Source organism: Calypte anna, chromosome 2 (genome assembly GCF_003957555.1).
Source record: "Calypte anna isolate BGI_N300 chromosome 2, bCalAnn1_v1.p, whole genome shotgun sequence".
NCBI classification, from domain to species: Eukaryota; Metazoa; Chordata; class Aves; order Apodiformes; family Trochilidae; genus Calypte; species Calypte anna.
Genome location: NC_044245.1, coordinates 112,700,966 through 112,724,219, shown reverse-complemented (window position 1 = coordinate 112,724,219; position 23,254 = coordinate 112,700,966). Strand labels below are relative to the sequence as shown.

The 23,254-nt window shown below is 43.3% G+C and overlaps 1 protein-coding gene across 10 annotated transcripts; it reads right to left on the bottom strand.

The window, feature by feature from the left end:
• Positions 1 to 228: 228 nt before the first annotated feature.
• On the bottom strand, positions 229 to 23,039 carry CHCHD7 (coiled-coil-helix-coiled-coil-helix domain containing 7). Of its 10 annotated transcripts, XR_003987181.1 has the most exons (7): positions 22,868 to 23,034; positions 20,149 to 20,226; positions 19,505 to 19,603; positions 18,561 to 18,720; positions 10,193 to 10,309; positions 9,863 to 10,046; positions 229 to 1,175 (listed from the first exon to the last, which is right to left on the bottom strand). XR_003987181.1 is itself a non-coding variant. In XM_030444543.1 (5 exons), exons 2-5 carry the CDS (start codon positions 16,166 to 16,168, stop codon positions 1,103 to 1,105), a joined length of 381 nt encoding a protein of 126 aa, XP_030300403.1. In that variant the 5' UTR covers positions 16,169 to 16,365; positions 18,561 to 18,607; the 3' UTR covers positions 229 to 1,102. The 10 variants fall into 10 exon arrangements, 5 of the variants coding, with proteins under 5 accessions (XP_030300403.1, XP_030300406.1, XP_030300407.1 ...); XR_003987183.1 differs by lacking the exon at positions 9,863 to 10,046; XR_003987184.1 differs by lacking the exons at positions 229 to 1,175; positions 9,863 to 10,046 and adding an exon at positions 3,763 to 3,873.
• Positions 23,040 to 23,254: the final 215 nt, after the last annotated feature.

Sequence of the window (23,254 nt, the reverse complement as noted above, 5' to 3'; positions counted from 1 at the left end):
GCCCTGGTGTCCCAGTTGGTCCAGGACAGAGCTAATTTTCTGTCTCGTAATTTTGCTTTCAGCTAAGACTCTTGTAAGTAGCTGCACTTCCTGAAATTAAGAGCAAGTTTCTCAGTCAGTGTCTGCTTCTAGGACCGATAAAGCTCAATGTTTATAGTTACAGCTAGAGAATGGTATGCAGAATGAAGGACACTGCTCAGTTCTGAGGAATTATCTTGTGCCCTGAAAGCAGAAAAGGAGTAAACAGGTCACACCTGCAACCCTCCTTCAGGGAGGAGCAGACAAGATAGATGACCAAAATGACCAGAGTATTCTATCCCATATGCATCATACTTGGTTTAAATTTCAATCTTGAAATCTTGACAATCACTGATACAGTGACACAAAGAATGCCCACAATGTGTTCTGTTGCCTGTGTGCTTCTTTTCCATGTGAGTTCATATTCTTGTGGTAGCAGAAATCCTACTCTTCTCTAATGCTTCAAAGCACAGAGAACATGAGAACATAGCTTTTTTCTAGGGAAAAGAGGTGAAAAAATAGCTTCACACCTTCTTCCCTTGCCCTCAGCAATGGTCACACTAGAAACAGGAGTGACCTAAAAATCAGGACACAGATGTATAAGAAAAGGGTGTGGCAAAGGTGTTGGCTATAGGCCAAGGCACCTTGTGATGCTGAGTCTGCCAGGTAGTTTCTGCTTGATCAAAACAAACCTTGATTATTGGTACAGCTGTGTTGACAGATGTCACCCTCAGTGAAGGTGGTGTTTTAACTATGTCCATCTAAGGAAACACGGTTCTGCACGACATGTATTGGGAGTCTTCCAGACTCCCTGCCTCAGGAGAGAACTACAAAAAACACTTGAGAGAGGCAGAATGTGAAGACAGCATCTGGCATGGTCTGACACTTCCTCCTCTCCATGTCTTGAGGTCCAAAGGAAGTGTCCCAGGCTGTGGCACAGAAAGAAGAATCAAGAGAACCAGAACACGAGCAGCAGCAATGGCACTGAGAGCAGACACAGCCAAGAGCAAAAAAAGGGGTTCTTGTCAAACAAGCATTGTCTGTTGGCACCCTCAGACTGAGCAATCCCAGCACTCTCAACTTCTTATACAGCAGGTGCTCCAGTATCTTGATTGTCTTCCCAGACCTTCACTGAATTCAGTCCAGTATGTTTGCATCTGTAAAAAAGAAGGTATGACCTTTAGAGACCAAGTTCTGTAGAGGGTTATCTATGCAGCATCTGTCACACAGAGCTTTGCTAGGAGAAGTCTGCTAGCCAGCTGTAGGAGTACACAACCATTGCTTTCATGAAGGTGTTCTTGTGAAGTAAGTGTTGCCTGTTGGCACCGTAAATTTCATGCTGTGAAGGTGGCATAATCTGGGCTATGAAACACAAAGGGTGGTGCAGTTCCCCTAGGGAGGAACTTACATCACCTGTATGAAGTTCATCATTGTAAAAGCAGCTGGCTCAGAGATTAATGCAGGGTGAGGTGTGACAGCTGAGGAATCTCTTGTGCATGCAAGCCTCAGTGATCATTGTCTAACTGAGAATGCTTGGCAGCAGGCTAACACAGAGAATCTTCTCTATATTCATTTTAGAGAGTACACTTTTCATTACTTACTGGTGTGTACATTTCTGGAGTGATAATAATTGACTGTGAAGCACACATGTGCTATGCATAATGTTCAGTTAATTAAATTCCCAAACTGATTTGATTCATGCTACAGTTATTGCAAAATAACATATGTGTGTTTTGGGAAGCTCATAACGATTCACATAGAGCTGTCAGTTTCAAGTACTGACATCTGTATGTGTATCTAGAAAGAAGAAACCTCACCAGAATAGGCAGGTGAAGTGCTTGTTTGAAGTGTTTCCTTTAGGAAATACAAAATTTCTATGGTCTGCTAATGACTCAGTCTGTAACACAGAATGGAAACAAACAGACAAATTATATAGTTGAAATTTTCTGTATTAGAACTCCCTAAAAAATTAATGCCAAGTTAATTTCACCAAAGAACTATAAAAAACTTGAAGCAAGTACAGCTTATTGTAGAACATATCTCCACCTGCAAGCACAGACAGAAATCTCTTTCCAACTTTGCTTCTAGGCCAAGGACTTGGAAGATGGCTGTGAAGGCAGTTTTTTTTTTTACATTGCCAATGAAATGGCTGACTGCCTTCACTCCATTATAACTACAATAATATTTATTTTGACATTTTAAAAGCTATGGATTGCTCTTTAGCATTCAGATAATTAAAAAAGCAAAGTAACTTTGCTTTAATTTTTAGGATTGCAACTCCACCCATCTAAAATGGGTCAGCTTTCCAGATGCTCTTCAAAGTGGAGAGAGCACTTAAAGAATCATTTTACATTCAAGGATTAACGTCCCATTGCCTGCTTCTTCCTAGATTTTAAGAGAGGCAGGCAGCAAGGCTTGATGGGAGAGAGCTACAGTTTCCAAAGCAGAAAACCACCTCAGAGAAGGCAGCTGGAGGATGAATGAAGCAGCAGTGAGGACATGCAAGAGGGATGCAAGAGAAGAAGACATGGTAATACCTGTGATATTGGGGATGAGTAATTAGTGGGTAATTAGTCTCCTTCTTATGGGAAGTGCCAGAAGACATCCTTTTGATCCACAGCATTCTTGATCCGTTTCCACTGCTTGGGCTAAAAAGGGAGAGGTAAGCATCGTGCCTTAAAGTTTCAAACGTAGTGTGGAGAGGCTAAGAAGAGGATTAAGCACATTGGGAAAGCAGGATATAGGACAGGAGGGAGAGGTGTGTGTCTGGATGTATACACATGCACATATATACATATGTACTCCAATTGCACATCTGTTGTGTTTTAAATTGTTTGGACTCTGCCCATACAGAGGCAAAAGGAGGTGGATCAGAGCTGTTGTGACTGAAGGAGCACCATGCCCCATTCCTGAGGCAGACAAGGCAGCTTCCAAACCCACCCCCTTTTCAAAAGCTTGTTATCAAGTTTTTGCAATTTTGTGTGCCATAGCAGGCTCAAGCTTTATATCTGAGGCCATGTAGTGACTTGCCTGTGCAATGTTTTCCTTCTTGGATTAAATAATCTCTAAAAATAGCAGGCATTTACAGAGTTGCATGCTGACTGCTGAGAACCCACTCTAGGAGACACTGGCATGTTCACATCTGTTCATTTTTATTCACCCATCCAGAAGGGTAGCCTTTTGCCTTTTTTTTTGTTTGTTTGGGTTGGGTTTTTTTTTGTTTTGTTTTGATTTTTTTTGGAATGTGACACAGAAAGAATGGATTTTCCACATCCAAAGAAAAGCTGTTGCATTATTTCCTGCAGAGGCCTGCCCTGTGTTCTCTGGTATACATATGCTTTTTGTCTTACTTTATTACAACAGACAGAGTTACAAAGATTTACCATAAATACCCATCCATGTTCTCCAGCAGAGTTACAGGTTGGTTTGTTGTTGTTCTTGTTCTTTTCAATAGTGTCCTTTTATTATCCAGAAAGGAGCACTAAAGTACAGAGATCTTGCACTTCATAATTCCAGTTTGTTGGCTCTGATTTCCAGCCATCATGTGGGAACTAGCAGAAAGGTGGTGATAGTAAATAATACCCTTTGTTGGTGACAGCACTGTACATGTTCACTGTAGTAAAACCATACTGAAGAAACCTCCTTGGCTGAAGATCATGAAGGAGATACAAGAGAACAACAGATTATACCTTTACGAATCAAATACGAACTCTGTGAGCTCTTTTGAAGCACCTCATCTGGAGGTTCAGAGGTGACTAAGGAGTTCTGCATTCCTTAGGGCTTTACAGCCATGTAACCATGAAATCAGTTTTGGAAGGCACTCTGCCACAGGACTGGTCTCCAGAGTTTATACACCTACAAATATTTTAAAAGAACATGTTTGCACCAAGAGACCTCAGTTTTTAAACTATAAACCAAATATAAACTAATTGAAGAATGAATTGAGGTGAGGAAGGGGCTTAGGAAAGTCAAGAGCTAAGAGTTTCTTGCAGAGACTATTTGATGCCAGAGAGTGCTGAAAGGTTGTACTTGTTCCAAACTGGGGAATTAATTACCTTTCTTCTTTTTTTCCCCACTGTGTTAGTGAGCAAGAAGCTGCCTTTTGTTGGGATGAATTAATAATATCTGCTGGTCAGGGGTAGAATGGGCCTGCATCTAGCTTTCATTAAGCAAATATTCATGGCACTCAGTCAGTAATGACTTACTTACTAGCACTTCAAGATTTCTGGAAATTCCTTGGCTCTCGTCCTTCTACCACTCCCAAGTTGGACTGTAAGGAGACTTGGACGGAAAATATTAAGAACTATAGTATTTTGTCTGCACAGAGAAAGGAGTGCATTAAACTGACTGCTGTTATCTTAAAGCTTTTTAAAGAAGACTAACAAAATGGACTGATTTCAAATGGAGAATAATCACTCAAGAAATAAGATCCCTCTTAAAATAAGTAATTATCTTGTGAGAAAAAAATGATACCTGCAAACTTATCTATATTTATATTTCCCTTAAATTTAGAATCAAGTGAATAGAGTGGCAAATAATTAGCCTCACATGTCTGGGGACTTCCAACACTAGAATGACTGCTACTTTGAAAATTAATTGATACAGAGAAACATAAAAAACAAATCAGTCAGTACAACACTGATACAACTTGTTTGGCTCTAGGACCTGTGTGTGCTGTCATGCAACCAACCACACAGCTTCATAGAGGCTTTCAACAAAGGTTGGAACAGTATTGGAATACACAGTATCATGTGCCACTTGCAGGTGCATGTGTACCCTTCCATTTGTTTTTTCTGCAGATATTTGGATATCAGTATTCTGCATGTGGTAGTAGTTTTGGTAAGAACCTCAAATACCATCAAGTCCAGCGTCGGCTGTTCCAGACAATGCAGTATTGTATAATATTAAAAAATGTGGGATGTTCATGGAAAGTTGTGTGAAGGAATGCCTTTGAGTAAATGTCAAATCTAAATCTCAACCAACATGCTTATCATAAGACTAATTTGAAACCTTACGGTGAGACAGGAAGCACGATGATACAAGCAGACTCGGCTCATTTTGTGATACTGTCACATCCTTGGACCTTCCCCCACCCAAATGTCAATTAGATCTGCCCCAAAATAAGAATTCACAGAAGTACACTTGTGCATTCAGCTTGGTCTTCCTGGGTGATGAATTTTGCTACAGAGATACCCAACTTCAAATAACCATTTTTGGCAGTTTTCTCCAACCTACCTGTGTGAGAATTTAACCATCTTTGTGCAACCACTGGTTTGCAAGAGGATTTTGGCACAGGAGATCCTGGCAAAGAAGATAGGAATCATCTGTTGGGACAGAGTGTTAGGCCAACCAGCTGGACAGAGTATAACAGCCAACCAGAACTCCACAAAGTTCTGCTTTTCCTGAGGATGGAGCCGATCTCCAAAAATATATTAAGCCATAAAATAAAGACACTAAAGTAAGAATATCCAGCAAAGTAATTGCCATTGTAGATAAAGCCAAGACTCTTCCTTTGCACTTACTAAGTTCTATCCTCTTGACGCTGGGCAGCCAGAGTCAGCAGCAGTGCCTACGTTTACTTTGAGCTTCAGCCACTCCAGGAAATGTTGCTGGTCCCATGAGGCTTCGTACCACAGCAGCTGGAGAACAAAATCCATGCTGGTCCTTGCCAAGATTCACAACACAGACTTGGAGATGATCTTCTCACCATGTCTGTGTGCTTGTCAATTGGTGTTACTGTCGCTGAGAAGAGGCAGCTGCCTTATACCCTACTTGTCTTTGGCTCTTAAGGGGAAGAAGGTACCTGCACTAACAGGAAACTCAAACAGGCCGATTGGTCAAAGTAGCTAAAAGTTACTGTGGTGAACTAGTGCTGTATTTTTACCAAACAGCTTCTCTGTGTAAAGGACACTGGGACTCGGCACACAGGGACAGTAGGTTCTTGTAGAATCCCCAGAACAATATTTGTCTCCAAACAACCACCCTGACAAAATGGACATTGCACTCGGGTGGAGATCTCATTCATGAGCCAGCTGGACTCTCTTCTCTCAAGGAGGGACCCTCATTTCAGTAACCACCCTGGTAAACAGGGTCCCATTCTGGCAAGAGCAGCTCCTCCTTTAGTGGCTATCCCCATCAGCTGAACACTGTCCCTGCGAGGGGAGCTCTGTTTGATGCCCACCCTGACTGGCAGGACACTGTCCTTATTGCATAAGGGGCAGGCAAGCTGTACCCTGCAGAAGCAGAGTGCCATCTTGTGTATGCCCCCTGTAAAGCCACCAAAAGGGGAACGTGGAGAAATAAGGGTTATTGCTTTGTCAACCCATCTGGAGGGCCCCAAGGGATCCCCTGGCTTTGCAAGATATGCCAAAGCCCCCCCTGAAAAGGTGGCATCAGGCAACATAAAAGAGTCACACTCGAAATGCTGGATGCACGTCCACCATCCAAGAACCACAACTTCCTACCAAGATCATCGCTGGATCCCAGGGGGGTGATATCTTTCCTATCTCTTCTTTATCTCTGTGTGTTTCTAACCTTATCTTGGCACATGAGGGTAATGTAATTTCTAACTTTAAGTTTTACTACCCATTGCTTTCTTAAGTTCTGTTAGCTATAAAACGTTTTGACAAGTTCCTTAAGTTTTGCAAAATTGTAATCCATTGCTTTGAAAGTACCTTCATTTCTAGATTGCAAGTTGCAATCTGACTTGCTTTATAATCTTACTCACTTTTAAGTAAAGGTGTGTTCTTATACAAACCTCCTGGGTAATAATCTTATGCCTAGAGCACTGTGCAGACAACTCCTAAACTCAATCTTCCCACTTGGGTTGTTGAAAGAGATAAATTAGAGGAGGAGGATTGGGCCCAGCTGCACCGAGGCTCCTCTCTGGAAATGAGCAAGCAATGGGGTCCAGTCTGAAACTCCATGGGTTGACCCCCACTCTGGGGAACTCTACCTGTTCCTTCTCTGTGGGATGCTTGGCCCCCACATCTGGGGAGCTGTGCTCACTTTGTGGGATGTGACAGAGTGTGAGATGTCCCAGACACCTTGTGGGTCGTGACAGTTCTCCAGGCTTTCTCCCTCGCAGCTTGCTGGAGATGTGCAGTCCCATGGCAATGGAGAGCCTGGCAAAATTTCCATGTGGTTTTCAGTTTTTCTCCTGTCTTTCTCCACCATCACCAATCCAGAAACCAGTAATTGGAAAGAAACAAGTTTCAGAAGGCTTTTCTAGATCTCATCTCTTTTCAGGAACAATATTCCATTACTTTCCCTGTTACCAACAGTAAACATTGAGACATCCCTGAGAGCTATTTCTCCAGTTTGTTGTGCATGAGCAGTTCCCCGATTGCTTTTGTGCTAAAGAAAGAGTGACAGCAATGCCTGTGAAAAGCCCTGCCATGAACCAGCAGTTGCAGGAGAAAGCTTTTATTGAGCAAGAGCTCAATGCGGATTGTTCAAGCCACAGTTAAATCCATGCAACCACCTCTAATGGCAGTGAATCTCTCTGTGCCTGCAGGAGGATATTCCCAGCCACAGAAGACAATTTTCTTGCCCCTGTGCCATGACAGCTCACTGCTGCTTGAGGAAATGGAGCCAAGCTGTCACTTTTAGCACTTCAGCAGGTGATTCACCAGCAGCTGAGTCACCCCTGTCCCAGGCTAGGACATCCAGAGCTCGGGCAGGGGGGGCTGGCTGGGGAGGAGGAAGTACAACAAACCTTCCTCCACTAATTCATGCCAGCTGGGAGTGACAGCCCACAGCCCTGCAGCATTATTTGCAAAATACTGTTTACCATTTTTACTACAAACTCCTTTGGGAAAAGGACTTAATTTCATTTAACAGTTCATCATCATTACACAAACTGTTGCCCTGGATTCAGCTGCAGAAAATAGGAAGCAATGCTCCCAGGATTGGTTTGTTAGGCTTTTTTTGCAGACTTTGTTTGTTAAGGAGTCAAACAATTAATTGGGAAAATTGGAACTGAACCCACTGTCATGCAATTGCATTCCTGTGGTGTTCAGGGTCTCTCTGGTGAGTCACAGAGGATATGAGCTGATGCAGTCTTGACTCATCCCTTTGGTCAAAGTGGCAACCCAGCCTTACACAGGAGGTCTCCTGGCCTAAATGTTCCTAAATGAACAGCAGGACAGCAGTCGCAACTGGTTATCTGTCAGCAGATGCTGGGTGGTGCCTGTGGCTCACATGTCCCAGTGCTTGCACAGGCACTGTGCTGAAGTGTGACATTGCAGAAGATCAGTCCCTAACCCCACAGAAGCTGTTTCCTTCGGCCCCTTGGGTTTGCTCATTTGACCTGCTCAGTGTCAGACCAGCAAGTGTCAGAACTGGTGGAAGGTTAAAGATGAGACTGTCCCTAGGAAAGGGGCTGAGGTTCAGGGAGCAATCTCCCCATTTGATGATAGTGAGCTCAGCCCTACAATTTAACTCATCTCACAAAGTTTTGTTTCCTGAACTCATATACCAACTTAAAAAAAAATCATTAATAATTAGTTGCTTTCCAGCTGCAGCAGCTAAAAACTTAAACATCAAGCCTTGCAAGATGAAAGTACACAGTGGATTAGTCATTAACTCACACTGCAAGGAAAACAAATTCACAGGCAGCGTATTGCTTTAGAATACTTGGCTTCACTCAAAATATGCCTCAAAAATCACTCTGATCTCTAGATGTCATGGAGAAGGAGCATCCCATGCACTTCCACTCTGACCATGCAGCTTGGGTTGGAAACAGGGTTTGTGACACCAGGGATGTGGGTAAACAAAATGAACACAGCTCTCTTAAAGGAAAGGCAAACTTTGGGTTTGCCTTGGGGCAAAAAACTGCACTAAAACTAGGCTCCAGGATCCCAAATCAGCTCAGTTTCTCCAACTGAAATTGCATGATTAACACTTCTTAAGCCCTCCTGACAAAACAGAATAGTCAGCATGTGCTGGGTAAGGAAGGTAGAACCAGTAGGTTAAAGCAGGACCACGGGCAGTGAAACAAAGGACTTGTGGGTGCCTTACTGTAAAAAAAAAAGCTCTGCTAAGGTCCTGCCTTCATACAGTGTGAAACTCTCATCCTAGTAGTCTAGTAAGCTGTGTTTCCAGCTCTGAGAGTGCTACTTACCCAGCAACAGCAGGACATGTGAAATAGTTGCAGTAATGTAAATAAGGGGAATATAATCCAATCTTCTTCATATAGCTCTTAAAGAAATCTATACACAGTCCTTCAGGTGTCTGAGGGGGGGACAGGGCTATAATATTTTATTTCTTTGACTTAGTAATTTTAAGGTCATTTGGATAAATACTGTGGGAGTCAACATTATCTGTGAGCTGCCTGTGTCGGACACAATCCAAAGCACATGATCTGTAATGTCTCATCCAAGACTCACTGTGAATCACAGCATATCCCAAATGCCACACACATCTTTAAGTAGAGAAAGTACAGAGTCAATTTCAGAAAAAAAAAGAGGAAAAACAAAAATCCAACCCCATGGTGCAAATATCTTTCATAGGAGAAGTCACACGTAACAATAAAAAGCACCCAATTTCTGTGGTTCTCACTCTTTGGGGATACAGGGGGATGACTTTCTGCCCTGAAGATTTGAAATCTGTATCGACTGTGGGCTTTTGAAAGAAGAGGTCTGCACATGCCAAAGTATTCACTACCCACAAAAGGGTTTATGCACCTGAATTTAACACCGGGAAGGAAGGGCTGTCCTGAGACTGGAAGCAGAGCTGAAGGACTCTGCCTCGTTAGTGCAACAGTTTCCTAGTCCAGACCCCCCTCGGGCTGTTCTCGCTGATCAAATGGAAAGCAGTGAAGCGGGCACAGGAAACATCTCACCTTTCTTTGGCTTGTGTTTCCAACTGGGATCTTTTGGAGTTCCGGGGGTGGCTTGTGTGGCACGGATCGATCCTTCCTTCACAGACCCGGCGCAGGAGCAGCTCTGCCGTAAGCGCGGCTGCTGCCATCCCGGCCGAGCTGCCCCCTCCCGGCGGGAAACCTCCCAGCGCCACCGGCTCCGCTCCTGCCAAAACACCGCCCCAACCAGAGCGCTTCTGAAGCACCGAGCTCTACCGCACCAGTAAAAACAAGTTTCTTGGCAAAGCACTGGGTTTGTAGCTCCACCTAGCACGACGGAAACTGGCAGTAAGCTGAGGCCAATTTGCTTACCTAAAACCCGCTGAGAACGTTCTTGTGACGCCGCATGTCCAACCTCCTCTGAGAGGCTTGTGCAAAAGCAGCTGTGAACCTCCTGTGTCAGATGCAGCTCATCACAAGTAGTCCTCCCTTACAGAAGAGAAAACACAAAACCAGGAATGAAGTCATTAACATCTGAAATTAGCAAATTGCTCTGATTTTAGACACAGTGGCAGTGTTCTTGCTACTCTAGAGAGACCAATTAGTAAAAGCAATCAGCAAAAATGACCTCATTCCCTCAGTGAAGAATAACCCAGCTACATCTCCACACCAGTACAGAACCAGGTAGATCCGCGTGCCTTTGAGTCAAAGTGAGCAGGAGATTCCCCTGACACCAGGAGCTGTTTGCAAACACCTATCCCTACAGCAGCTTTTCCCAGAGGCCCATCCATCCCCTGCAGCTGCCAACGGGAGGAGACCCAGAGAGATACTGATGCACTCTGCCAGCTCCTGGCTGGCAACTTCTCTACACTGCAGAAAACCAAAGCGTTTTGTGAACTCTCCTTGTCCCACAGCAACCCTAAAAGAGCTGAGGTGTTAAAGTATTTATTAACATAATTGATTCTCAGGGTTCTGAACATTAAAATTTAAAGGGCAGAAACCTGAAAACTGCTTTTAACACACAGGTAGGTAAAAACCTACCCGTGAGCCATCCGAGTGCTTTTCTACTCCTCATTCACGTGTCCTTGCCACATTCAGTGCAATGGGATCACACCTAGGACTAAGAAGACAGGCACAGTGTCGAGGTGACAATTTAAACTGCTCACCTGGAGATGCTGGGAAAGCACAGCTCCTCCTGTTTATCTGCTCTCACCTGTCCATCACCTTGACACTCACAGCCCCCGTGTACTCACAGCTTTGAATACCTGGGCTCCCCTTTTTAAGCACAGAAAGCCTTGCTTGGCCTGTGACAGCAGCTGTGGCTTCAGCATTTGCTGCCTGTCTTTTCCTGCTCACTCAGCCTACACTGTCCCTTCCAGCCCAGGGGCTGCAGCTGCCCCCTGAGGTGCCTGGGGATCCAGCTGGGCTGGTTCCTCCCTTTCTCCCCATTTTCCCTTTGTTCTTTTCCAGCTGGATACATTCCCCAGGCTAGAGCCCTGCACTAGTATGGACTGTGGGGGTCACAGAGATGCACCAGCTGCAGGGCAGGAACAAGGGATGTGGAATAGCACTTGCTGAAGGGAATCACTGAAAATGTGACCCTCAAGTAATACTCTGTAGAAAACCAAATTTCCTTCTGCTTACCCACATGCTGGCAGACTTCACAACCACTCCCCAGTGCTGAAGGAGGGAAATGTTTACCCCATCAACCCCAGAAGTGCAGAGGTGGGGAGAGACACCCAGTCCCTTATCACTGCCACCACCAAACTGCAAAGCAGAACATGAAGCACCAGGGACTTGTGATACTCAAGCATCCACAGGCTCTATGTGTCTGAACTCAGAGACAGCCAGCAGGTGAACAGGCCCTTGGGGAATCTACATTTTGAATTTGTCAGTGAACATCCTTTCAACTCCATTCACTACTAAGAACCCTAGAGCCAAAGGACTGAGAACTGATAGTGCAGAGTATGGAAAAGTCATTGCTGTGCACACCCTGCTTTAGGAGCTCTCTCAAAATTGCAGGGAAAATAGTAGAAAACTCCCATCACCTTACTTTTGACATGCAGTCACTGACCACTTTAACACTTGCACACAACTCTAGAGCTAAGAGGTACTCAGGGGTCCACACATTTTAAGGAAAGAAAAAAATGACATTCACATGGGTGAATATTATAGTACCAGTTGGCTACTTCTGTGAAAGCATTGCAAAATCTTTTCTGACCAAAGATCTTTCTTCCTCAAAAAAATCCTCAAAAATTCCTCAAAAATCTTTTTTCCTCAAAGAAAAAATGCTAAGATCCTTCACAGGCTTAGGAGTGTTTGCAAGCTTGAGGTGATGCCTCTTATTTCTGCTGTTAGTCCCACATTGTCTTCCAGCTGTGAATTACTTTTAGTATATTCAGTGAGTACCTTCCTGTGTCAAGGAGAATTTCTCTTTGTCATTATACGTCTTATTAATCTTATGACTGTTTTCCATTTTGGAGCAGCTCTGAAGTATAAGTGCATTTCTTAACCCACTGATACAATGCAGCACAGTATTAGCTATACTCTGACTTTAGACTGAACCTAATTTAATGTTGTTGGATGCATACAGAGCAATAATCTGACCCTTCACCAATACAGTTCCCAAACAGTATGCTTTGCAGCTATTTTTAACATCATCCAGCATTTGTATACAACTGCTTTCACTGCAAAGCAGTGAAAAAAATCTTTTATTTTCATCCCTCCCAGTAAAAATAAATAGAAAAAGAGGGCTGCTTTTCTAAAACCAGTTTCATTGATTTTTTTACTTTCTCTTTTAAATCTACTGGTCCGTAGCACACATGAAATGGTGTTTTGTAATGACTGAGGGTGATTATTCTTATTTTACAGGGCAATGGATGACAATAATATTTCTTGGCACAAAGGACAGATTTTGTGTCAGAGAACAGTCACATGAAAATGTTAAAAAAAACCAATAGAAAACATAAACATGGCATAGATAAGGTGCAGAAGTACAGGATTCTACTAGCTCCTTTCAAAGAGCAACAGCTGAATTAAAAAACCTTTTAAGAAAATAAACTGTCAACAAAGTATTTTGGAGAAAGGGTAAATGTAAAATACTGAGTGGTGAGAGATAAAGAGTAAGTAGTCAGAAATATATCCATTCCTCTTCCACTGAGGATGGTAGATACAACAAATCTCTTTGCTAGAAGAGAAGAAAATATGCAATACATAGAAAAAGCTAAACTGGTGATATCTGTGGTAGTGTTTACCATTGAAGGGTAAAAATGTCTTCCAGGTGAAACAAGAGTTTGGCATTAAGAGAAACGTTTTTCTTTACATAGCAGCTTAAAGAAGTGGCTCACAGCTTGCAGCCACTGATGTGATCCAGAAAAAAAAAACATGGAAGAGAAATAGGAGGGAACTGGCTACAAAAGAGCATTTTGGGGGTTAAGGAAAAGATCGTGTCATTAAAAAAAAAAAAAAAAAAAAGACATGGGGAAAAAAAATCAGTTGTATAATGCATATACAAGCAGGGAAGATATTTTAGACTGAGGTTATGGAATTTAGCTTGTGAAGGAAATGACTGGGCCAAAGGCAATAAAGGACCAAGCTGTAGAATGAAAACTGTAGGATGAACTTACAACCTCAGGGGTGGCTTGTGATCACAAAGTCACAAGGCAAGGTGGGAAGCAGTGTAACTGTTAAAAGCAAGAAGGTAATACAGAAGTCCGGAGATGAAACAGTATTTTATCTGAGGGAAAATATCAGAAAAATAATGGGAGAATGATGTCCACAGGGCAGAATACAGCCTATGTTCCAGGAAGACAAAGGCTGTGTTTACTAAGAGGGATACTGAAGGGAGAGATAGTCAAATTGCAGAGGGGAGGTGCTCTGCTGGACCTGTTGCTTGTGAACAGAGAACCTGTGGGTAATGTGATGCTTTTGGGCTGTCTTAGTTATAGCAATCACAAAATTATGAGTTTTCAATTTGCCGAGAATTAAGGAGGAGAGGTGAGCAGAACTGCTACTCTTGGCTTCCAGAGAGCAGAGTTCGGCTTGTTAAGGCCACTGGTTGACAGGGTTCCTTGGGAGGCAGTCTTGAAATGTAAAGGAGTCCACAAAGGCTGGGCATTCCTCAAGAAGGAAGTCTTAAAGATGCAGGAGCAAGCTGTCTCCACATGCCAGAAGACAAGCTGGTTGAAAATAAGACCAGTCTGGGTAAAGAGAGAGCTCTGTCTGGAACTTGGGAGAAAAAGAATAGTTTATGGCCTCTGGAAAAAGGGCAGGCCACTCAGGATGACTAGAAAGATGTTAGGCTACACAGGAAGAAAACTAGAAGAGCCGAAGCCTAACTGGAACCTAATCTGGCTACTGCCATAAAATGTAATAAAAATGTTTCTATAAATGAATGATCTTGAAGGTCCTTTCCACCCCTGATGATTCTGTGATTTGAAATACATTAGCAACGAAAGGAGGGCTAAGCAGAATCTCAATCCTTTATAGGATGTGGGGGGAAACATGACAAAGGCTGAAGAAAAGACTGGGGTACTTAATGTCTTCTTTGCCTCAGTCTTCAGTAGTAAGACAAGTTGTTTGCTGGGTACCTAGTCCTCTGAGCTGGAATACAGTGATATGGAGCAGTTTGAAGTCCCCATAATCCAAGGGGAAATGGTCAAACACACAGGTCTATGGGACAGGATATGATCCAGCCAAGGATCCTGAGGGAACTCACAAAATTCACCAATTCAATCACCTATCAGCAGTACTGGCTAACTGGGAGGGACTTGAGGGTAGCAAATGTGACACCCATCTACAAGACAGGCTGAAAGAAAGAGCCAAAGAACTACAGGCCTATGATGACCTCGGTGCTGGGGAAAGTTATGGAGCAGATCATCTTCAGTGTCATCACATGGCACATACAGGACAACCAGGTGATCAGGTCCAGTCAACCTGGGTTTATGAAACGCAGGACCTGCCTTACTAACCTCATCACCTTCCATGACAAGATGACCCACTTAATGGATGAGGGAAAGGCTGTAGATGCTTTATAACTAGATCTTAGTAAAGTCTGTGACAGTTTCCCACAGCGTTATCCTGGAGAAACTGGCTGCCCATGGCTGGGCTATGCATATGCTTCACTGGTTAAAAAACTGGTTGGCTGGGCAGGCCCAAAGAGTTGTGGTGAATGGAATTAAATCCAGTTGGTGGCCTGTCTCAAGTTGTGTTCCCCAGGGCTCAGTGGTGGGGCCACTTCTGTTTAATAGCTTTATCACTGACCTGTACCAGGCAATCAAGTACACCCTCAGTAAGTTTCCAATGAAGTAATCCCAGCTGTGGCAGCAGCAAACTTCCAGAGCCAGACATCAAAAGGTCTTGTGCTGCAGGGAAATGGGGAAGGCAGGATGGTACAGATGGGAATCTGGACATCCACCTGGGCCTGGCACAGAGCCTGTAGCTGCTGCACAGTACACTGCTGTGACTGAGGACAATATTCCAAAGCTTCTCAGGCACACAGAAAGTTTTTATTTTCCAGTATTATTTAGACTCTTCTGTTTAGAGACAGTACCAACTTTGCCTTTCTCCTGAACAAATTCCGCTATCTGTGGGAAGAAGGTAAAAAAGCTCTACAGACACAGCAGTGGGTGGAGTGAGTCTGTTTTCATACAATGTGTTGTGCAACAGCACCATCCAGCTGTCAAAAAAATAACGAAGCATTATTGCCATTACCAGGATTTGGTCCTTGTACCACAAGCAAAATGAAAAAATATACCTGTTAGCCAAAACAAAACCTATGGGTCTTTTCCCTGCTTTCAAATCAACTATATTGGTCCACTGTGTTATGATTTCTGGATTAGCACACAAGAGTGTGCTTTACCAAAACTAAGAATCCAACCCAGCTTATTTCTGCACAGTAATACCAGATGGGCACATCTTACCTCAGCATTTCAGTGAACTGGGAATATAAACTCTCAGGTATGAAGGAAAGACCATTGTATTTGGCTTACAACCATAGACAGTTATCACACTATAAAAACTAACGGAAATATCTTGACCAAGAACAGCAGGCCCCAGTGATGAAGAAAATTACGAAACCTCAGACTTAACTAGTATAATAATACTAGTAATATATATAATATATATAATTATAATAGTAATTATTGAGAGGCATTATGACATGATGAAGCGAACTTCTTTAACAGTAACTGCAAGGCATATGCAATGGAAATATACAAATAAATGTCACTCCAAGTAGATGACTGATTAAATCCAGAAGGTCACTTTTTAAATTGCCCTCAGTTCTTCACTGAACTTCACAGAACTCCACTGAACTCCACGAGCAGTATGAGGGAGCTTACCATACATGTCCACTGATGATCAGGAAGTCTAATATTGAAATACTATTCTTGCATTACACATGCCTTAGCCTGTTCTGTGATCCCAGGTTCTTGTATTGTTTGATACTTGAAAGCAGGCAATGAATCTCCTTTTCTGACTTTCTGAAGCCCAGTAGTAGCACTTTACAAACACTTTTCAAAGCAGTACAAGGTACTTGTTCAAGTCTAAAGATAATTGAATCATCCTTTAAAAGCAAACAAAAATAGCAGAAGCTTTACAACTGAATACTGGCAAAACAAAATTAAGTGCAACAATAGAGAAAGGGCATTCCTACACATAAAGAAAACCTGGTAAAGTCTAGGATAAATAAGTTAACTTTAACAAAGTCAAGCTTATGAAATGAAGAATGAGCATAATAGCATCAAGCAGATATGCTGTTTTTCTTGTATAAACTAAACCAGACAGATTTTAATGCAAGGCCAAAGTGTATTAACAAAGCAACAGGAAAACAGCAAGCACTACAACAGTAGCCAAAGCCACAGAAGCAAAGAACATGCCCAAAGATACAGCAGAAGTGTGAAATTACAAAACTGTGCCAAGTGGGAGAGAAGGTGCCCTTAGACATGCAAAGCAGCAAAAACAGAAGAGTCCAGAGAGAGACAGCCCTAAGGAAAAGGCAACAATCAGCTCCTCAAAAACTGCAGTTGAACAGGAAGATCAAATAGAGGCAAGTCCGATGAGGAAGTGCTATGGTTAAGTTTGACTAAGTCAAGTAAGGAGTTCTCCTAAGACAGGGACAATGAAAAATACAAGATCTTCAAGAAGAACTGCATTAAAAAGTCACTGCAGGACTTCATTAGATGAGAGACAAAGTTACTGAAAAAAAAAATCTGGAATGAGAACAATCCAAAATGCTTGAATTGGTACCCAATGGAAAAAAACAAAGTAAGGACTGGTACATGGGAAGGTATTGGAAGAAAATGGCAAGGAAGTGGTGGGCAAGAAAGAGCCTTTGAAACTATAATGGAATTTTCTTCTCTGTTTAAAAAAAAAGAAAGTTAGCAAATATTGCCAGGAACTGACTGTAGAACTTGTGACATGGCTTGGTGGCTGCACAGCTATGCTCAGAGAACTGTATGCTCAAAAGGCACAGAGCTACACACATTCCAATAGCAGACACAGTATGATCAATCCATATAAAAATGTAGGTGTGTGAGAAGGAATAACAACAGAACTCCATTAGTTACCAGTCAGGTCAAGTAACAGGGCAGAAGCATCATAAAAATCCCACACAGTATAGGAATAGGCCTCCAATGGAAAGGAACAAGACAAGCCAGACAGATGAAGAAACAGGAAGCCATGAAGTCTTTCCAAAACAGTCTAAATAGAGACAACACTTTCACACTATCATCCAGGAGGTCAGCCAAAGTTCTGCCAACTTGATCACAGCAAGTCCTAAAGGATTTCACATGGAACCCGAGATCATGACAGCAGTTTTTCTGTTTTACCACAGGGTGCAAGCTTTTAAGCCAGGACAGCTGAAGGTACTAAAGATAAGAAAAGTATTTCCACTAGACAGCAACCTGTTTACACTTACTAGTTGCTCAGTTTAGTTAAGGAACCAATCTTAAGCAAGATTAGAGTACCTATTCAAACTGAGCTTTGTAGTCTTGTATGAGTAAGCATTTCCAAACCTAGAGCTTCAGCTGTCCAGTCTTAGATAGATGCACTATAGTTAAACCTGCCATGTCACTCAGAGTACATGTTTACATGTCTACAAGTCCCCCTGTCTCCCTGCCAAAGTATCTACTATCCACAGAATGTACTATTCAGTTCAGCTCTGAAAAGTTCAGTTCTATCTTCACCCTCTCTAACCTTGTAATAAGCAAAGCTTGCAGACCAGATTTATTGCAAGCTTCTGCTGTCACTGATGAGTGCACTGTCACTAATGACAAGCTTGTTGGATTTCAGATTTTATTCTGAAATAAGACTGTCCAGAACAGTCTTATTTAAACAAGGGACACAGAATAACACTTGTGTGAAAAAAGCCATAGAATCACGCACGATAAATCCAGAATATTAGGCAGAATAGGTGGATACAAGAAATATTGCACTTACTTGTCTCTCAACCTGCTCTGTCCTTATAACAACACTGCAACCCTCTTTGCATACAGTTTCTGTAAGTCCCATTAATTTTATATTTAACATTTTGTAGCAAGTTAGTTTCTGCTTCCAAAGTATCTAAATAAGTAAGCTGTGTTGACACCCCCGTCTTCCAGTGAGAGGCCAAGTTCCCATGACAGGGAATATGAATAAAACCAAGAAGTTCTACCCAAGAAAGCTCAAACATTTCCAAATTTAAGAGCTTATTTTAATCCAAGATATGGCAACTATGAAGTCCAGTTCATAAAAGGGTAACCTGCTACTGGTAAGCCTTCATCCATACAGTGAAACAGTCAATCCATACAAGTTTCTAGTCAGTAGGGCTTCTCCATTGATTCCAACATTTTCTTTCTCTCCTCTGCTGAGGGCATCTCTGGTTTTATACCATTTCTTCTTCTCTGCACCATAACATTATGCTAAAAAATAAGAAAACAACCATGAGAACACAGATTCCTCAGAAGTCTCTGCCAATTTAAGTAAGATTCTTTAATAGCAGTATTCTGGATATATCAAGTTAACCACTCTGAGTCCCATTAGCTGGTATCTTCAATTACATACTGGTACATTTAGTTATAGTTTACCTCACTGCTTCTGAAGACAGTGAAATTACAGTATTCCCACTACACTAGATAAGGCAAACCTGAAATTGTCACAGGTTCTTTGGTAGTGTGCACAATTATATCGAAGATAAGCTAAAAGACTCTTCACTACCATGGCATAAGGAAAAAATAGAAGGGAGTAACTTAACTGCACTTAGTTCTTTGTGGTATTTTTCTACTGCAAAAGAGAAGGAAATAACACCACCAAGAATTAACTCTTTCTAAGCTTTACCTTGGGTAAAACATGACCTGAGCAAATGGAAAAACAGGTGAAATTATTTTACCTCAGAGTTTTTTCATTGTATCAATTTAAAAGAGCAATTATTACTAAAAATATCTGACTAATTCAGAGGGAAACATTTCACATACTAAAAGAACTGACTCACAGTCTAAGAGGGTAAACTTAGGAGAACCAAGTGAAGTACTTTGTTGCGCATCTGTTAAGTCTTCAAGCAACACATACCAGAACTACTAAGCACCCAAGTTACTGTAAAAACAGCAGTAGTCAGCAATTGCTAACTCTGAAGAGTTCAGAAAACAGTCTATCAGAAGTAACGTACTTAAACTGTGGTCTGAAATTTAGAAAATCTACTACGCTTACCCAGAATTTTCTGCAGCTTTTGTACTTCAAAAAATAATCAGTACACATATTCTTGTTATAGTTGTTGTCATCCATACATTTTCTAGAGGCATCTGTTTCCTTTAATAGGGAAAATATACTTCAGAGCTGAGGGAAGTTACTGTACTGTCTAAAAATTGTAATAGCTCCCAGAATATCTATAAAGATAGGGGGCAGTGTCTCAGATGAATTAATGTCACCAAAGAGATCGAAGAAACATCTATTCAAAAAGAATAACCAGTAATTCCAAGCGATTACTTCATTTAAAGATAACTGACATTAGTACTCTTTAAATAGTAAGGATAGAGTCCACAGAATAGTTTTTTACAAAGATACTTGGTATAATCCACAAAAGGCTTTTAAAAATCAAGCAAGTTTGCCTAGCCAGGATTTTGGGCTCTGGTTTTAAGGACAGAGAATTGGAAAATGCTATCAGTTGTATTATCCTTATTTATGAGGAATTACTGTTATTTCACACTTATTACAAACAGATTTTCCCATCTTCAGATGCTTAAAAAAACTTTAATGCAAAATGACAATGCAAGAGCTCTAGAAATTAAAAAAAACACCAATCTATTCTTTAACACAGAAGCATACCAATGGAAATTCCAATTTGATCATCTTACCTCTACACATGGATTTATATCATGGTCTCTAAGCTGCTGTGCATGCCTGGACATTCTAGACAGATACGTGTACCTTAGCTAGAAACAGAAAAAAGAGGTTAAATATCTACTTTTAATAGCAACTCGCTATTAAGTCTGAACTGCAGCATGTAATAAAGGCCTTCCAGTAACACACAGAGTTTGCTTTGTCTTGAAAAAAAACCAAAACAAACCACAACTTTTGCAAAATGTTATTTTAAAAGCACTAACAGCAAAAAAACTTGTCTAAGTTTAGGCTGTCACCAAGACTGCTAACTCCCCGATAAATCCTTGTAGAGAATGAAGCCACTGGATTGACTCTCATATTAGTCTGTCAGATCATTAAATAAATGACTGTGGCTATGAGAAACACCTCAATAGAAGCTGTTCACAGCCAACATGCTGTAGACATCTCAATTAATAGTACGAGGAACCAGTGTACAAGGAAACTTCCAGATTTGTGCCAGCTCCTTAGCTGTATCGTATCTGTACAGCTTTCCCGGCTGTTAACACTTGCCCAACCATCTCCTGTGTTTCTGTATCAGCTAATTAACAGAAAAAGAAATGGTTTCACTGCAAGGAAGTACCAGACCCACTTACACTGTGTATGACAGCTTCAATCACATTTTTCACCAGTTTAGTAGTTTGACACTTACTCTAGGAACTGTAAGCTTGAGAGACACCGAATGCTGTGCCAAGAATCTACACTGATCTGAGAAGATGAACAGCAGACCCTTGTTTCCTTTACTGCTTTTCATACATTGCTCATGGCACAAATATGGCTGTGCCAGTATTCCTTCCAAACACAAATTAAAATAAATTAATGTTGATCCAATGACTGTTTGATACAACACAAGTAGAAATAGAACTGAGAGAAAGCTCTTTGTAGCAAATAAAAAGAAACTGTGAAAGAAACTGCTCCTATTAGCTCACAGGCAGAAAATGGTTCAGATGGAGGTTCTTCTTTGGTTAAAAGTAAGCTATTCCAGGTGAATAAGCCTTAGATTTTACAACCCATACAAGTATACTCTTCTGGTGCTTGAAGCTATTTCTCTCATTCCACACGTGTGTTTTCTGCAAATGGGCTTTTTAAAGAGCAGCATCAGGAAACCCTTCTACTCTCATTTGAGAACCATCCAATGTTTAAGTTAACTTTACAAGCTAGGCAAGTGATTGCTTTTTGTGGGTGCAAGCGGATTTTTGGTCAGGTGCTTCCAACTCAAATGAAAACACAAGCATGTAGAACAATAGCATCATCCAGGCTCCAAGGAAGGAGGGAGGGAAGAGAACAAAAAGAGCAGCACATCACACTGCCTCATCCAAGCCTGTACCACAGACTGAAGGCTTTTGCGGGTTTCTCTGTGTCTGTGTTGCAGCTCCGTTTCACTGATACTAGAAGTGTAAGCCCCACTTAAGCGGAAATGCCTCAAAGCATAAGATATTAGATGGACTTCAGCATTACTCTCTGAAAGAGTATTCCGGAGTCGCAGGACGCGTCATTATCAGCGTTCATTATACAAACTGCGGTCAGGGTTTTCAGTTTGATTACCACAGTCTGCAGCTGTGCCCGGTTTAAGGAACAACGCACACCACACATTAAACACCTACTTAACAAACAGGCAGTTCAGGTTCTCACCAAGCTGCTCAGCCCGGAGTAGGCAAATGCTCCGACACAGCACTACCGAAAAGGTTTGGGACTTCCTGCGCGTGCTCCTCGCTCCCTCGCCCCAAAGTGCTTCAGGATTTGAAACATTATCAGCTCGAAGGGCAGGCAGGTCACACGGAAGCGCTGCTGGGTGATTGAGGGAGCAGTTGAGCAGGAAGCGAGTTTTCCCCCCTCCTCACTTCTTGCATATGCAGAGGCTTCCTTCCCTTCCTGCCTTCAGATTACAGGTCTGAGCCTAACCACAACCCAAGGTCTGTCTATTCCACAGTTCTTAATTATGCCTTAACACATTAACAGTTGTAAACCGTACCACAAAGAAACACATTTGTTGCTAGCACTCTTTAACCCTAGGGCTTTTTCAGGTCATAAATCAGAGGGATTATTTTTCTACAGGCTCCCGCTCACTGGAAAGTATTTTGATTTTTTAATGCATATACACATACAACATTGCTAATTATACTACAACATACACTAGCTTATTAAACTTTAAACCCCGAAATGAAGCCCGCATAAACATCCTACGGTTTTCACCTCTGTTTCAGCAGGAGGCGGCAGCCGGCAGCACCCCCGAGCTGCCCTTCCCCGCCTCAGTCTCCAGAAGGCCAGGGGGCAAGCCAGGTGCCGCGGGGGCGGGCGGGCAGGCCCTCACCGGGTGCCCCCCCCAGCCCCCTGCTTTCCCCCGCTGCTGCCGCCGCTGCCGGAGCCCCGCGCCCCCTGCCCCCGCCTCGCGCCGGCAACGGCCGTCGCCCCAACCACCGGACACCGGGGGCCAACGGCCGTTACCGGCCGGCGCGCGCAGCCGCGCCCTCAGCACCACCTGCCGCCAGAGAGCGGTGCCCGGGCCCCGCCGCCCCGCAGCCGGGTTCCCTCCGCGCCGCCTTTTCCCAAGCCAGGCAGGCAAGGCAGGGCTCCCCCAGCCCGCGGCGGAAGACGAGGGAGCCTGCTTTCCCTCCACCGACCGACAAGGAGATGCGGCACTCGGCCATAGGCACAGTAGGTGGACGAGCGGCGCGGGTCGCCACCGCCGGCACTCACCTCCGTCCCCGGCCGTACTCGCAGGAGCGCGGAGCGGGAGGGGGCAGCCCGTCTCCAATTCGAAAGACGTCAGCGGCTCGGGCAGCCCGTTTAAGTACGGGCGCAGCCTACCCCGCTCCCAGCCTCGCTGCTCCCCCCGTCCCAGCTCCGCCGCCGCCCACGCCCCGGCGGCGCTGAGTGGCAAGGCCGGACCGCCAATGGCGGCGGCGGCGGGCCCGCCCCGGCCTTGAGCGGCGCCTCCTTCCACCAACGGGGCGGGCGGCGCGGGCCGCAGGCGCCGGTGGCGGGGCGCGGCCGAGGCCCTGACTGACGGGGGGAGGCGTCCAACCCGCGGTGCGTGTGGGCGGCGGGCGGTGTGGGCGCGGCGTGTGCGGCAGGCTGGGCTGC

What these genes read in the sequence shown, in the direction of transcription:
- CHCHD7 (XM_030444543.1), bottom strand. An exon ending in ACGTTCTCAGCGGGTTTTAG is followed by an intron (nt 10,047 to 10,192) that starts GTAAGCAAATTG and finishes GTGTTTTGGCAG; the next exon opens with GAGCGGAGCCGGTGGCGCTG. An exon ending in GAAACACAAGCCAAAGAAAG is followed by an intron (nt 1,176 to 9,862) that starts GTGAGATGTTTC and finishes TCTTTTTTACAG; the next exon opens with ATGCAAACATACTGGACTGA.